At 51.4% G+C, this 17,894-nt stretch overlaps 1 protein-coding gene across 2 annotated transcripts in view; it reads right to left on the minus strand.

Moving 5' to 3' along the window:
- Positions 1–17,894, minus strand: part of LOC144729242 (beta-1,4-galactosyltransferase 2-like) — a 64,022-nt gene that overhangs the window by 41,292 nt on the left and 4,836 nt on the right. For both annotated transcript variants that reach the window (XM_078609359.1, XM_078609358.1), the window contains exon 4: positions 16,816–17,003. In XM_078609359.1, coding sequence (XP_078465485.1) covers positions 16,816–17,003 — 188 coding nt within the window. The remainder of the gene's footprint in view (positions 1–16,815; positions 17,004–17,894) is intronic.

Consider the following 17,894-nt stretch of genomic DNA (forward strand, 5'->3'; position numbering starts at 1 on the left):
GCATGCCCTTCGACGGGGCCTTGTCGCTCGGTCACGCAGTGGCGCAAGTTGGCACGGAGAGTCGTCGCGGCCGCTACGGGCTCGTCCACTGTACCGGGGTCTATACAAGGGGTGGACGTACGCATTTTGGTCGACTCCGGCGCGTCTGCGACTATTATTTCGGATGTCATTTTCCATCTGTTGGGCATCCCGCCGGGGGCTGTGCGTCCGGTTTATGGGTCGTGCGTCGCTGCGAACGGGGGTAGCATGGGTATCGTGGGTCAGGTGGATGCTAAGATTTCTATTGGGGATGTGTCGGCCTCGGGTGTTGTGTTGATATCGAGATCTTTGGCGGTTCCTTGTTTGTTAGGCACCGATTTTTTGGCTAAGATGCCCATTTTGATCAAAATCAATGAGAATTGTATTGAACTGCCGGGGGGCCGTCAAATCTCGTTTCTGCCGTCGCCCTGGGGGCGACCTGCTTCGGCCGTACAAGTGCAGGCGCTGTCCGTCGCATCTGTGGACATCCCACCTGGTACACAGATGCTTATACCCTTGCGGTATCGGAAGCCCCTGCCTGATCGGCTAGGAGCAGTAGGGGTCTTGTTGTCACCGTCCGCCACGATAACAACCGGGTTGGCGTTAGTGGGGGCACAGACCATCGTCCGGCCGGATCAATTACCGTTTTTACAGGTGCTTAATGCGGGGGGAGAAAACGTCCGTGTCCCGGCCGGTACGGTTGTGGCACATGCCACTACGGCGTTTGCGACCCATGATTGTCCGCATAGCCGGGGAGTTGTTGCTGGGGTTTCCGAGCCAAGGAGTTCGGATGATCGTTGGGTTGCTGATTTATGTGACGGAAATTCTTCCCTGTCCATGGAGCAACGTGGTGCGCTGCGTAAATTGTTGTTGACATATTCCGATGTGTTCAGCTCCGATGATTTGGATTTGGGACGCACTTCGTTGCTTTACCATCACATTGAGACGGGCGATGCTGCCCCTATTCGATTAAATTCGCATCGGATGAGTCCTGCGGAGCGAGAACACGTACGGGGGGCAGTGGAAGACATGTTGGCTGCGGACATTATATCGCCATCAAACAGCCCATGGGGCGCTCCGGTCGTCTTGGTTAAGAAGAAGGATGGCAAATTGCGATTTTGTGTTGATTTCCGCAAATTGAATAAGATATCGGTGGCAGATGCGTACCCCCTGCCGCGTATGGATGACTCCCTCGACGCATTGTCGGGGGCTAAGTTCTTTTCCACACTGGACCTCTCTTCGGGATTTTGGCAGCTTCCCCTTGACGAGTCCTCACGGGAGAAAACCGCATTCCGTACGCCGCAGGGGTTATTTCAATTCAACTGTCTCCCGATGGGATTGAATGCGGCCCCTGCTACATTTCAAAGATTGATGGAGCTCGTTTTGACGGGGTTGCAGTGGGAGACGTGTCTTATATATTTGGACGATATTATTGTCTTCAGCCGCACATTTGATGAACATTTGACGCGGCTGGAGACAGTGTTCACGAGGATGCGTTCTGCCAAATTGAAATTCAAACCAAAGAAATGTCACCTACTGCAACGGTCCGTCCGCTATTTGGGGCACATTGTGAGTGCTGAAGGAGTGTCCACGGATCCGGAAAAGACGGCGTGCGTCCGGGATTGGCCGACTCCGGCCACCGTGGGGGATGTTCGGCGGTTTTTGGGATTTGCCTCGTATTACCGAAGATTTGTGCCGGGTTTTGCGATGATTGCGAGGCCCTTGCATCTCCTTACGGGTAAAGGACGGAAGTTTGTTTGGGGACAGCCGGAGGAGGCGGCCTTTCGGAGTCTGCGTGATCTATTGGCCACGGCCCCAACATTGGATTATCCCGATTTCGATCACCCATTCATTCTTGATACGGACGCGAGTGACACAGGTATTGGGGCGGTATTATCACAGTCTAAAGGGGGTGTAGAGCGTGTCGTGGCGTATGGTAGCCGAGTCTTGTCTCCTGCGGAAACCCGCTACTGTGTCACTCGCAGAGAACTATTGGCGGTTGTTTTTTTCCTACGGCAATTTCGACCATACCTCTACGGTCGTTCTTTTATTGTGCGTACGGATCATGCGGCCTTGCAATATGCCCTTAAAATTGACCAGCCATCCGGACAGTTGGCACGTTGGTTGGACACGCTACAGGAATTTTCCTTCCAAATTCAACATCGGAAGGGAGTGCGCCATGCGAACGCTGACGCACTTTCCAGATTACCGCGGCGCGCCCCTTGTAAATGTGAGTCGGGGACGCATAGGTGTTCGCCGATTCCAAACCCCCCTCAGCCGCTTGCGTTGGCCGTCGAGAAGTCGGACACTCCGATGGAACCGGGACCGGCTGACGGGGTTTTGAATCTGCCGCGGTCTGTCTGGATCCGGGAACAGATGATGGATGAGTCGTTGGTGTCCTTGCGGAAGCGGTCTGCTAGGGACAATGGGAGTCCGAGTACGGCTATGGGGCCGCAAACCGCTCTCTGAGATGGTCTGCTTATGTGGCGGGAGGGGTTCCAGGAACGTTGGCGCCTGGTGGTACCAACGTCCTTGCGATTCGAGTTGATTAGAACCCTCCATTGTGACACTCTCTTACATTTAGGGGTGCAGAAGACCTTGTTGACGTTGCAACGTCATTATTTTTGGCACGGCATGGCGACAGATGTCGTAGGGCACGTGCGCGCGTGCCCTGCGTGTGCACGACGTAAGCCGCCGAAACATCCTTACGTGCCGCCTCTCCAGTCGATTCAGGTGTCTCGAGTCAATGAATTGGTGGCACTGGACATATTGGGACCTTTTCCACCATCGGCGAGGGGTAATAAATATTTGCTGGTAGGGGTTGAGTACCTCTCCCGTTGGCCGATGGCCTGGCCGTTGCCCGATCAGTCGGCCGCGGCCATTACCGACGCCTTTTTGTTTGGGTATATTATGGATAAGGGGGCGCCTGAGAGACTCCTCACGGACCAGGGCAGGAATTTCTCTTCTAAATTATTGGCGGAAGTGTGCGCGGGCCTTGGGACTAAGAAAGTACGGACATCCCCATACCATCCGCAGACGGATGGTATGGTTGAACGGCTGAACAGGACATTGTCTGCCATGCTTTGCCATACCGTGAGTGAACAACAATCAGATTGGGATCTGCACATCCCCGGGGTGCTTTCGGCGTACAGGATGACGCCTCATGCGGCTACAGGATATTCGCCGTTTTACCTTATGTATGGTCGGGAAAACGTGCCGCCGGTGGATGTGCAATTGGGAACCGGGGTGAAGGGACCTCGTAAACCACTTCCTGAATACATTCAGGACACGGTTCGCCGAGTCACGGAGGCGCGGGAGAATGCCCGCGTGGCTACGGCCAAAGCCCAGGCCCGGAACGAGCGATATGCGCGACGGTCCGAGGGGGAGTGCCCTTGGAAGGTTGGGGACCTAGCCTGGCTTCATTGTCCACAGGTACGTCCGGGAACCTCGCCGAAATTGCACAAACCCTGGCATGGTCCCGTACGCCTCATTGCGGTTCCCAACCCACAGTCAGCACGCGTCCAAATTGGGTCTCGTCGCTGGGTTGTGCATACGTCGCGCTTGAAACCATATGTTGCTCCCTTACATGATGCGTCATCCCCCAATGTTGCCTTGCCGGGGTCTGTTGCTGCTGACTCTCCCCTGCCTGCGTCCATTGATCTTGCTAGAGCGCCTGTCGTACCTGTTCCAGACAGGCCGGCCGTGACATTGCGGGGGACGAGGGGCCCTGCTCGGAGGACGCCTGCCAGGTCTGCGGGACCTTCGAGCCCTGCAGCCCTTCCGATCCAGCTGCGGGCACGGTCACAGGACAAGCCCAAGACTAACTCTTTAGGGACACGGGACGTCGGTGGACTTCCAGCTGCGACAGGGGGATTACCCCCTGTCATTCCTCGACTTTCATCGCGTTCCCGTTCTGCGAGTGGGCCGCCGACCGTCCGGGACGGGCCGGCGACCCGCACACGTTCCAAATCGCTTACGTTTCGTTGATTGTTGCTGTGTTGTTATTTTTTCTTACAGTTGTATTTATTGCATGCTTGTTGTACGTTCGTTGATGTTAATTGCGTTGTTGTTGTTGTTCTTGCTGTTACATTGTATGCTTAGTGTCCTTTAGGGGGTGAAGCTCGGTTCGCCGCATTACGATTTGCTATTGGTCAGCCGAGGTCGGCTGGGATTTTTCTACGGGGGAGGGTGGTGTAATGCGGGCGTAAGCGACCTTCCGGATGTGACGTCACGGGGGGTGGAGTCATGTGACGTGGGTGGAAGGTTCGGGTCCTTAAGCGGGTAAACCGGAAGGGGAAGTCAGTCGGGGTGTGAGCGGAAAAGAGTGAGGCCACGCGGGCGAGTGAGAAGAGGGGGGGCACCGACGGCCATCGGGAGCCAACCCCGAAGACAAGAGGAAGCTGCGGAGTGGTGTGCAGCTGCAGAGGAGACAGCCAGAAGGGCTGCGTGTTAGAGGCAGCGGTGTGGCTGCCAGGTAGAGCTGCGGAGGGAGAGAGGGAGACAGCACGAGGCTGTCAGAGCTGCGGAGAGAGAGAGGAGTTGCAGCGAGTACAGCCAAGGGGGGCTGTGTGAGAGAAACAGCAGCAGGGCTGCTGTTGTGAATCGGGCCGACATTGGAGTCAGCACCGTGGAGAAGCTACAGAGTAAAGACAGCCGTGTGGGTGTACAGCACGAACCGAATAAAGGACACTGAGCCAGACATCGTGGTCCAGTCGTTTATTACACTTGCAAAAACGGAGGTTGACCCGGCCGAACAATCGTCCATGCCGCGACCAGCGCCAGACCACCCGTAACAGCATTGGACAGCGACAATAACACACCCGCCGCCCCCTCAACCCTAGGCACGGGCTTCTGATAGCGCAGCGGAATGAGCATCTGCGAGCCTGGCGGAATGTCGACCAAAACGTCGGACAGCGCCTGCACCTGGAGGTCCGGGGCGGACCGGCCCCACGGCGATGGCAAAAAGAAAATCTTCCGGTCCGCCGGTAACTCAATACGACCCTGATGGACCCTTATCTGAATCGGTATCTTCGCCAGAAAATCGGTCCCCAATAAGCAAGGCACAGTGAGGGACCTGGAGATCAACACCGTCCCTGAAGCGGACACATCCCCAACAGAAATACGTGCCTCCACCTGACCCACGATGCCCATACTCCCCCCATTAGCAGCAACACATGAATTGAAAACCGGTCGTACCTGCGACGGCGGGATGGACAGGAGATGGAATATAACATCCGAGATGAAAGTGGCGGATGTGCCCGAATCGACCAAAATCCGCATGTCAATCCCCTGTATCGAGCCCGATACAGTAGCGGCTGCGACCACTCTTTTAGCCAGTTTCCGCCACTGTGTCATCGACCGCCGCGAATCCCTTAGAGTCCCCCCATTAGAACAGGTCCCCGGAACACACTCCGATGGTGATGAATGAGATGACAGGCCTTGCTGGGTGTCTGATGCGTACCAACTTGCCTGACACGGGTGACCATCCGACGTGGATAGTGCATCCCTGGTCGGGGACTCCGGGCCTGGAGGTGGACGAGGGCGACTCTGACAGTCATGCGCGAAATGTCCAAGATGTCCGCAGCGGTAACACGCCAAGTCGGCCCGCCGCCCAGCTCCCCCGGCGTCCCGGCGATCCGTTGATGGTGGCCCCGAGCGCGACACCGCTCCCCCTCGAGGAACCCACTGGGAAGCCGCCGCAGTGAGATCGCCAGCACCCCTCTCGTCCGGGACGAAGACGGCCTTCGACGGTGTCCACCCGACAGCATCTCCCTCCACGGTCGGACCCCCCATCCAGGTGGCCATTTGCGCCCAACGGCCCAAGTTGAACTGTGCGTCGAGGCACTTGGCAGCCAACCGGGAGGTCAGCTGCTCGTGGCCACACACGGGCAGTGGAATGCCTACTTTACCGAAAAAACCTAAGAATATGAATGCCCAGGTCCTTGGACAACTCCAACATCTTACCCAGTATCAAGGGCTCCAACAAGTCGGGCTCGGTCTCAGGATACGCGGCCATGGCCAGCTCAACCACAGCGCCGCGGAAGGCCACTGGTGATTCCTCCGGCACCCGTTGTCTCTGGACAAATCTACGGTGTGCGTCGTCCGGTGGCTCATATGCTTCCGCCATCTCGTCGAACGCCCCTTTCAGCGTTGCCTTCTTCGCAGCCGCGATGGAGTGGAAACATTTTAAGAACTTGTCGTTTAGGAGCGTCGGCAGAACTTCCAAGGCTTCCGCATCCGTCCACTTGGCGGATCGGGCAGCCGACTAAAACGCCAACCGAATGCGCTCCAATCCCCTCCAATTGTGAATTCTTTAATAGTCGTCAGACGGTGGCTGCGAGTCCCCGAGCTGCTGTCATCCGAAGCGGGCGCCCCACGTGGCGGTGACAAGATGGCAGCTTCCCGCCGTTCAGTCGTGGCCGCTCCCAAGATGGCGGCGTCCTGCCGCGTGTCGGGAACGGCGGGAAGCCTCGCAGAGGCCGCAATGGCGGATGGCTCGGCCCCACCCAAAGTTTTCCCCCGTGGAGGCCCGACGCGTGGCTGTCCCGGCATCGTCGCTGGCGCGACCAGGGTGACCAAATCAAGCAAAACGGCCTGTAGCAAGTAAATTTGTTTTGCCACGAGCCGCCATCCGTCCTCGGCGCCCGTCGACGCAGACGGCCCGGCTGCCGCGACGACATCTTGTACCCGTCGTGTCGCTCGCCGCCACTTCGCCTGCACCCTCTGTGGTCGGGACCGCCACCACCGGAGGAAGGTCCTCTTCGTCTTCTGAAGATGGCGTAGGTAAATTATTTTCTTGAGATGTTTTGACATCTCGAAGCGCTTCTGACCCCAATGTAATAAAAGACTTCGTCAGGCACTGCTGGTCTCCATTGGTCATTTATTTAGTTTCTTTCTCCGCACCCCGCTGGTCCTGACCGCGGACCAGCGTCTCCTCGCACGCGCCCCGCGCGCGCCCCGCGCGCGCCCCGCACGCGCCCCGCGCGCGCCCCGCACGCGCCCCGCACGCTCTCCTTCGTCAGCTCCTCTCCTCTTCCTCGCACTACGCTGGTCCTGACCGCGGACCAACGTCTCCTCGCACGTGCTCACGCGCGCTCCTCCAATAGCTCCTCCACTCCCTCACTCCGCACACCGCTGGCCGACGGCGTGCTGAAGGTCCTTTGGCCACGTGGCTGATGGCGCGAATCTCCTCTCGCCACCCAACGTGGCTCAGCCTTCTTACTCCCGCAACTGACCCCGATCCCTTCCGAGCTCCCCCCTATATCCTGTTTCCCACGTGATCCTGACTCCTCCCCTTCCAGATCATTAGATCCGGCCTTCCCATACTGGCTCTGCCCCCCAATACCCCGGGCCAGAACCCAGCAGCAAACCCCATTTACACTCGCATTACATACATAACAAAGGCTCAGTCCCATTCACAGCAGCCGCACCTTTACATCAACAGCACCTTAACAACTCTTAGAACCTCCCAGTTCAACCAGTCTACACAACAAAGACTCATTCCTGGCAGCGGTTTCAGCCACACCACCTCTAAATAACACAAGGCTCAGTCCCATTTACACGCACGTTTACATCAGCCGCACCTTAACAACTCTTGGAACCTCCGAGTTCAACCAGTCTACAAAACAAAGGCTCATTCCTAACAGCGTGCTTCAGCCGCACCGAACCTCACAATAATAATATCCAGGTCCTAACTTGGCTCCTCCCACCCTCAACCAGTATATATATGTGGTGGTCAAGATTGACACACGGCCCACAACCTAGGGGAGGGGTAGGTACCGGTCTGAACCGGTCCGAACCGGTCGGGCAAGAGGCGGTTGGAACCGCTCTGAAAGGAGGGGGCTGGCGAGAGCTGGGGGCCCCCAGAACCGCCGCCCCTCAGAAAGGGAGTATATAAGACGGCTCCCGGAGAGCGGGAGTTAGTTCCTGTCATCTCAAGCTGAAGCAAGAAGCCGCCCGAAGACCCTGGACCCCAAGCCGCCGATGTCCTCCGACAGGGCCGGGCTGAGCGGGGTGCCAGTGTGGGTTAGCCTCCCCTAGGCTAAAGAGCCATAGGGCTTGAGTAGGGAGTGTGGTTAGAATAGCCCGGAGGCTGTACCTCCCTAAGTTGGGGTAAAGGGGCCATTCCCCAGTGTGTCAAGATGTCGTAACTGTTAGTGAATAAAAGCGTGTGGCATCTAAGAAGTCTCCGTCTCCTTCGAGAACATTACATATACAAGGACTGTTTTCTTGGAATTTCTCTTACTTGATACAGCTATCGTGCTGTGACGGTTCCACCTGAAGACGTAAGCTTGTGTTGCCTCCTAAACGTCGTGATTTTAATTTTACTTTAATTAATTTTAATTTTTTACCTACGTGACTTTACCGAAAAAAACCTAAGAATATGAATCCTTGCAGTCCCGAAAGCTTCAAATCTAGAATTAATAGTGGCAAAACAAACCAGAAGGGTAACAATGATCGGAAAACACTAAAAGCGTCCAATACCAATTCTGATAATGTGGTAGAGAACGCAAGCATCGCTCCCGTAATTGACACACCTATTGAACATAAAAACATAACTGCATTCAGGTGTGATCCGACAGGAGATGATAACAAACCACAGGGAGGGGGAGAAAAACCTGATCGCCAGGTAATGGGAAAAGCAGCCCATTGTGTCGCGGATTTGCGTGATTATACTATAGATGGGGCAGAGAAATGTACTACAGGGACACGCCCTGAGGAATGCAGGCATCACCCTTTGGATGAAAAATTGTGCATTGACACATTGAGGATGGATGGAGATCGGAGTGCTGGAATGGAGGAGATGAAGATCCATGACGGATCTGGAATTGTGTTGAAACCCACCACACTCACAAGTACAAAAATGGAGATGCAACGGGGCACAGAATCTAATCGACTCATTGAGTCGACAAATGCACATATTGCTGCGGGGATGGCAATTGCCACCGACAGTCGAGCACAGAAACTCGTGGTGTGTGCTGATTCTGGCTATGTGCAACACAACTTCACGCCACACAGCCCCACATGTAAAGAGCGACATAAGAAACTACAAAACAAACAAGCAAACCGTGCTAAATTGACCAAAGCCATGAAAACGAAGAACCAGGAGGATGATGGCGTGATATTGTGTGAAAAGGTAAATGGTTATTCCAAAGTACCGGGCCATGAGAAAATTGATAACGATCATGAAAATTCCATAAACGAACCAAGTCTGAAAGACATTGCGTGGAAATAAGCATGTAAAATTAAAACCACTGAGGAAAGAAAGAAATATTCCAAACATACAGCACTCTTAATCAAAAGTGGCAAAGCAGCCAACACTCATAACTTAGTAAACATGTGGCAAGAAGGTAACATGAAAAAGACAATGCACAACCGTGTTCGAAATCGCTGCCTAGCATTTCCCAGGAACCAAAACAAAAATCACAGTAACAATAATTGATAAGAACCGATGTAACATGTTGCCCTGATATATATTTTTTCTTATTTCAAATGTAACCATGCTAAGTTCGTGATAGGTATGCGCACGTTGTAAGGAAAATAGCAGCCGAAACTTGAGGACAGTTGATGGTTCATGATGGAAAAAGGCATTTATTTTGTTTTAAAATAACCCGTGGCCAATCGACCACTGATAATTTTTAAAAGGGTGGAATGTTGTAGATATAGGCCTCTTTCCAAAACTGATATTAAGAATAATTCTTCCAATATTTATTTTTATAATTGATCGGGACGAGCATGGGACGTGAAAGGGTGAGGCACAACCTTCCCCACACAGCAGCTGCCCTTCACACCCGACCGCGAAGGAAGGAGCCAGGCCTTGAGGAAACAACTTATCACCCCAATAAAGTAGAACAAACACACACGTACCCAAAAGAGCAGGGGACACAAATCTCCCCGGACAAGGAATGACGAAACAGACAACGTTTTTTTTGGTGAACTGATTTTTTTTTTCTTGTAACAACGGTAAAAGTTCAAAAACTTAGCGACAAGAATAAGTGAACATCATAGACCCACACACTCGGACACACGTACAGCTGTTCCCACAGCAAAATCAAAGAGATCCTGGTCTTTTGTGAGAAGGCGAGCCGAGGGGAGAGAATTTTGCAGAAAAAAACAGAGACACGGCCCATACATTGCTGCTACTGCAAGGGACAGAAGACTACATAATACACAAGAGAGCTGCAAGCGGCAAGCTCCGGGGTGGGCTCTGTTGTATCTATACCCTTTTTTTAATTAATATTAAGAATAATTCTGCCAATACTATATTTCTTTTTAACAGCCACCGGTGGCAATTTGGGAGCAAACAAAGACGAGCGGAAAACCCGTTTTTCCACAGGCGTGCACACCTCGCTTCAAATGCCAGAAGGCAGGAAAGAGACAGCCATCAAATGTCATAAAACCTCCCCGAATTTCACACAAGAGAGGGGGAGGGGGGAGTTGCAAGCGGGGGTTAGGATAACACCCATTCTTCAAAAGCCCCTTTTACAATACAAAAAAAACCAGGCGCCACGAAGAATATATATAATTACACTCTTAACAAAAAAATAGCATTGACAACAAGAAAGCACAGACGGGTTTTGAACCATATTAATAAAACGAAGTTACCAACTTAACCATGAAGATTAAGCAAACATTATCTATCCTCGCTCCAATTGGAAACCAGACTACAGTCTGCACCAGCGTCGCGATTCATCATTTGTTAAATTAAATATGGACATTATGTACCCTTAATAATTTCTACGCGGCCGGGCCGAAGCATCAAAGAATAATTATGGCAGTCAGGGTCGCTCCTAAGCAAAAAACAAAAAACAAATTCCCTAGCCCCGGGATATCAGATAAAATAATAACAGGAAGTCAAATAATAAGTACGAAATTAGAGTGAATCTCCTAGGAAAGTTAAGGGCGGAGAAGTCTATCATAATTAACCAACAGGCAACACTCCAGGGAAAGCGAGCAGCTCACAGCCGTCTTTATCTTCCCGAGAGAAACGGCCACAGAGCAGGCACAAGCCAGGAGATGGCCCCCATAAAAGTTCGTGGCGAGCGGGCGACGGCTCGAGAAAGGAAATCAGATGCTTCTAAAAATAAATAAACAAATAAAACACACGCGCAGTGTGCTCCAACGACGAAGCACAGCCGTCTTTGTCTCCCCGCAGCACGGACAGCAAGATTTGCGCACACGAGCAAATAACATCTCCCCATAAAGAAATCAAACCACGATGGAAATACCGTGAACACGGCTACTTACAATCAAATCACAATAATACTAAGCAGCAAAGTGAGTCGTTTTAACTTCCAAACCAAACGAAGCGGTGTGAGACAAAGGATAAACGCCCAAAGCGGGGGAGGGGATTTTAGAGCTCGCTTAACGCGTAGGCTTTCGCGACCAATATTATTCATAATCAAAAACGTGGATTATGATTTTGTAACCTCGGTGCAAACGCGAATCGTCGGTCTGGTTTAGTTTGATGACTCATGTGACGCCAGTTCGCGAGGAAGCCCCCACCCCTCCTTCCAGAATTATTGCGGGCAGCTGCAGCTTTGAAGAATTTTCTTTCCATAAAGCACACACGACACACACGGACAGACACACACACGGCACACAGACGCAGATGTGTCCACACACAACAAATAGTTCCCGGCCTTTGAACAACTCAGAAAACCGGGTGGATTTTCTCAATATAAGCCGAGGAAAAATCCATTCAACACAGATCACCAGGGCTCAGGGCCCCCATTTCTCCGGGGCTCCGGTCCCCACATCTCACCAGGGCTCAGAGCCCCCATCTCTCTGTGGCTCCGGCCCCCACATCTCTTCTCGTCGCCGACAACGAAGAAGCTCTTCCGTCATCCAGAATGACGATGTTCGCGGGGTAGCGACGTGCATCGACAAGCTGAGGTCTGCACCACCTAAGAAGAATCGCCACACTGAGCTGCCGATCTGCGAGTGAAGCTGACGGAGATTCCAGCTATCATTCTCGTGAGAGAACCGACTCGTCATCCAGTAGTGGAGAGAGAGAAAGTCCGAGCCTTCCGAACGAGAGGCATCAGCGAGTGCCCGTATGAAGCTGGCAGCTGCACGAACAAAGGAAAGCACGGAGAAGAGAGAGTGACGAGCGACAACGAGAGCGAGCAACCTGAAGAAAAGGGCGGAAATCGCCAAACGACCAAGCGAGCAAAGCAGAGAGCACGAAGTAGTGGAGAAAGCCTGATTGAACGCCGCGAGGAAGAGGACAGCGCCATCGAATGCGCCGTGTGTTTAATACGCACACACAGATCAACCAGCACTAACGAGAACCGACTCGTCATCAAGCAGTGGAGAGAACGGCACCGTGTCGTCAGAGCTGCAGAACGGCACAGCGCCGTCAGCTACAGAGAACGGCACCGCGCCGTCAGAGTCACACAGTACGGGTGCTGCGCCAAGCGTCGCAAAACGCCAAGCACCACACAGCGGACAAGCCTCTCCGCGAGCCGCAGCTCATCATCTCCCAGCGGAGAAAGTCGCGGCTGCAACCCGCACGGGCGAGAGGAAATCTCCGAACCAGGGTCGTATCACCTCCCCCACTCACCACCTCCAGGAAGCACATACACACACACACGCACACATCTACCTTCAGCGGGGCATGCAATAATTTATCCAAGAGACAATCTACCTCTCTCACAATGGGACCAACCCTAGACAATCATCAGAAGACTAATTATAAAGTTTGAACACCAGCTGGCCGTAAGGAATCGTGGCCCTCTGAGTAATTAAGAATCCGTCGGTTATAAGAGTGAAGTTTTTCTTGCCTTTTTCGTTCTCTTATCGCATAAACGACCAATAGATTCGTCGATGCAAACTAAAACTCTAGAAATCCTCATTGCGAATCGACACGTTACAGAGAGAGAATATCGTGTCAAACCTGTTTCTTTGTCATAGAGTCTCGCCAAAGAATTAATTAAGGCAAAGCCAGATACGCGCTCGCACAAACACACGCCCTCAACCACCATTGTCTCAAACATTTCATTAACAGATATAATCTTGCCGACAAATCGATTGACGTATGCTTCGCCTTCGGGGTACAATAAGTGCTTTTATTGCCGTCATATGAATATCGTCGCATGCCTGTTTTAAAACTCGGCCGGTCGCCGGTGATGCTCGATACATGGGGAACTAATGAGATGTCTGGTGGAAAAGTAAAAATTACGATTGTTAGAAGAATGTTAGCCTTCAGTTTCGTTAATTGCATAATCTCGCCAAGGAATCTATTGACGTATACTTTTGCCTTTGCATGTTAAGAGTATCACATGTTTGTTTAGAATAAAATTGTTAACCCAGAAGTATCTCGAGTGTTTCTTTCCAAATCCATGCAAAACTGTCTTATTCATAAGAACTGTTACCTGCGAGGAGAAAGAATTTGGAGACCTAACATAACATAACACACACTAAGATGATCAGTAAATGTTCAATCAAAGATAATCGTTTTATCCCGATCGATACAACTCTGGATAACGAAGCTAAGCCTAATTATCATAACTGCACACATTAACATAATCGCAAGCATTCGCATAAATTAATACGATTACCTCCGTGATTATCATAATTTATGCATATAATTGCACACATTAACATAATTTATGCGATTTGCGCATTTTTTGCAATTTTTATTAATTTTTATCAAAATTTCATAATCCGGCATAAACAACAGCTCTGCAATCAACCAAGGATGGCGAGGCTTGTTGAGTAGCGACGGGTCACCGGGTATGAGTTCAGCGCTGACAGAAGAAGTATCGCTCAGTCATTCTACACTGAGTGCCAGCTCCCACCCAGCAGCTGCACGATCAAGGAGAGCAACGACAAGCAATCAACCTCGAGAAAGGGCGGAAAGCGCCAAGCATCGACCAAGCCAGCATCGCAGAGAACCAGCTGCACGCGCAATCGTGCACCACCAGAGAGCAGGGGGCAAGATAGAGAGCACGCAGCAGTGCCACCAAGCGCCACCGAGCAAGGGTGATAGCTGCCAGCGGACAAGCGACAGGCGTTGTGCACTCAGCTCATCCAGCAGGGGAAAGAGCCTGACCAGCCGCCCGTGAGGAAGAGGAGAGCACTGGCGAGAGCGCCGTGGGTTCGACCCACAGACACACCGACCAGCACCAGCTAGGAACCAAGACAAGAGTGAGGAACTGCAACCAGTGAACGAGCTGCGGGTGCTATCTGACGACAGAATCATCGCGCACCTCCGACGACAAGCATCGTGCCAACGCAGCTTATCCAGCAGTGGAAGGAGCCTGAAGCGGCAGCAGCTGCTGCTTCAAAGAGAATGAACAAGGAAGCTGTTCGTATGACACGCCCACACTCACACACTACCACGCATCGCCCGGCGTCTGCCTGACGCGAATAATTGATCAAGGAGACCAAACCACACACACATAAACATTCCCGGACTAATAATAAGGATCAAGGAGACAAATCACCACACACACACATTTAACACATACCCGGACTGATAATAAGAAGACTAATGATAAGGGTGCATCAACTATTAGCTGATAACGAAGAACATTTCTGCCCATTGAGTTACGTGGATACGGTCGTTTAGAAGTATTTTAGTCGTTATTTTTATTTTTAATTGCATAAATATTACTAATGAATTTAATGATGTAAACTAAACGTTTGAAACCTACGTTACGAATCTACACGCTCACAGGGAGAATATTGTGTTAAAATCTTTCTTTTGATCACAGAATCTTGCCAGCGAATTTATTGAAGCCTTAGCCAATTGATAAGTATCTGCTGAAGCAGGCACACTGCCGCACACCATTGTTAAATGCATAATCTTACAGATGAATTCATTGACGTATACTTGTGCCTTCGGGATATGTTTCTTTATTACCATTCATATGAATATCTTCGCATGCATGTTTAAGGACGTTTTCCTATCGCCGTATATGCTCGCGTTACTCTGAGGAATTAATCGATTGTTCTGCTACCCAGTTTAACAACGTAATCATTGAGGATTAAATGTACGAATAAATGAGGACATCTCGAGGAGTACTGTGTTGACAATTCCAAGCATAAGAGTTCGCATATTAGAGTGTTATGTTTTTGTTTAGAAATTAAAGTTGCTTAACACAGATGTGTCTGAGTGGTGCCTTCCTAAGTTCCTGCATAATAATATTAATTATAAGAACTGTATCCTGCGGTGAGATTTGAAATTGGAGGCATGACATAAACACACTAAGACATAATCAGTAAATGTTAAAGCGAGAATCATTGTATTATCCTGATTGATAATACAACTCTAGACAACGAAGCCAAGCGAGATTTAGCATACTTACATCACACTTGTATAACTTCATACAATTCATTGTATCATCCTGATAGATAATACGACCCTAGACAATAAAGCTAAGAACAATTATCATAACTGCATAAATTAGCATAATCGCATACATTTGCATTACTTAAGAAGCATACATCTCACTAAATAGCGTAATTATATGCATAATTACATAAATTCGCATAATTGCGGATGATTATGTAATTATTTTTATAAAATTTGTATTATTATTTTAAAATCAAGACCCGACACATACAACAGTACGCACCGGCACGTGCGTACGCACACAATGACCCCCCCCCATCCCCATATAGCCTTAACAGACTGTTGGGGCAAGTGCTCTTAGCGAGTAGCACCTATGAAGGCCGGCAAAGCAAAGGGGGTGGGGTGGCCAACATAATGCCCGGAAGCCTTTGTCTCCATAATGGCGATGTTTACACAACGCACCAGGCTGAGTCGACCTCACATTCAGATAATTAGCACTGATTCAGATAATTAGCACTGGTGTTAGCCGTTAAGTGGAGATTGAACTCCGGTCACTGGGTTAGAAGCGAAGGACACTAATTGCAACACCATCTCTCTCCACAGCAACACCACCAACAACAACTACACCATCCAGGATCGCACAAGAGCTGGGTTCACTATCTCTGGCTCGGCCACTATAACGAGTTCTGCTTGTAACACAACTCCTCTTTTTTGCTGCAGCAAATGACTCACTCTTCACTCTCTAAGAAGAGAGAGAGACAGGGGACAACTCAGAGGTGGCAGGCGAAGGAGGTACTGCAGAGGAGTGGGAAGGCAGCAGCAGCCATTCGGTGAACACCTGGTGCTCACAACAATTGCCCAAGCTTTGTGGTCTTCTATATATTAAGGTGTTATTGGCCAATTACTGACGAGTGTTTGTAACTGGGATAAAATGGAGAAAACCCATGCGTCAAAACAAGGGAGAAACAGTCTATCCTATTCGGGCCAAACACATGGAGTCCACATTTGTGCTGTACTGCCTTTTCCTAGCAGAGCCTGAGTATGGATCTTCCTCGATGCCCACCCACAGGAAGATAGATTACGCTGTCTCCACACTCCCATTATGAACCTCTGAGGAGCGATGCATTCAGTCCCTTTGTGAGAGGGAGAGAGACGGACCCAGAGCAAGAAATCTAACGCAGGGTCTCATCTGCACTGGCGCTATGTTTCTGACATGGCCATTATGAACACCCACTCCACCCACCCACCCCATGACACCTCACCCTTCCCGACCGCACCTCACCCTTCCCGACCGCACCTCACCCAACCACTGCACCTCACCCAACCACCGTACCTCACCCACCCCACCCTACCCCACCCCATCCCACCCCACTCACTCATCCTCATACCCACTCAACCACCTACCTCTTCAGTCACACAATCACCCACACACTAATTCATTCAGTCACCTACCCACCCATACTACCCACCCAGTCACCCCCATAGTCGCCCACCACCTGAAATCGAACTTGTCTACGGCCACTGTGAGGTGTTGCGGCTGCTCCCCGCATCGGTAGAGGTTGCGGTCATCCAGGGGGATGAGGTCGACGTCAGAGAAGATGAAGCAGTCGAAGGATGCGTCTCTGAGCGCTTCCACGTAGCCCACGTTCATCAGCTTGGCGCGGTTGAATATCCCGTTACCAGCCTAGAAGGGGAGGAGGAATTGGAAAACACGAGGTGGGCATGGTGGGATTAGCAGGGGGGGGGCAAAGGTGGGTATCAAGGGCAGCATCATCAGTAGCAGTTTCAGGTGGATGATTGATGGTGGTCTAGAGTAGAGGTATCATCATCAGCTCAGTGTGGTTAAACGTCCAGCTACCCGCCTGGCAGGTGGGCACAGGGTGGCATGGGGTGGCAAGCGGTGGAAAAGGGTGGTAAGGGGTGGGGGCACAAGGTACACGGGATGAGCACAGTTGGGTTGGCAAGGAGGGGGGGCAAGGGGGGGGCAAGGGTGGGCATCAAGGGCAGCATCATCAGTAGCAGTGTCAGGAGGATGATTGATGGTAATCTAGAGTATAGCCATCATTTGCATAGCTCACGTTCATCATCTTAGGGTGGTTGAAACATCCCTCTGCCAACCACGTTTGGGGAGGGGTTCAGGGGGTAGGGTATGGGGTGTGCACGATGGGGTGTGCACGGTGGGGTTAGAAAGGGGGGTAAGGGGTAGGCAGCATCATTAGTAGCAGTGTCAGGAGGGTGATTGAAGGTGATCTGGAGTAGAGGCATCATCATCAGCTCAGCGCAGTTAAACGTCCCGCTACCCATGCTTAGCAGGTAGGCACAGGGTGACACAGGGTTGCAAGGGGTGGTAAGGTGTGGGGGCACATGGGGCATAGAGTGGGCAGCAAGGTTCAGCATCATCAGTATCAGGATGATCTGAAGTAGAGCCATCATCGTCATAGATGATGGGGAAAGGGGGCACGGGGGGAGGGGCGGTGGAGTGGGGGGGGGGTAGCGAGTGACATTATCATTGTCTTTGGCAGTGGCAGTAGCAGCAATATCATCAATACGATGGCCAGCATGATCCTCGTCAGCA

The sequence above is a fragment of the Lampetra planeri genome, chromosome 31 (genome assembly GCF_965212315.1).
Source record: "Lampetra planeri chromosome 31, kcLamPlan1.2.h2, whole genome shotgun sequence".
NCBI lineage: Eukaryota > Metazoa > Chordata > Hyperoartia > Petromyzontiformes > Petromyzontidae > Lampetra > Lampetra planeri.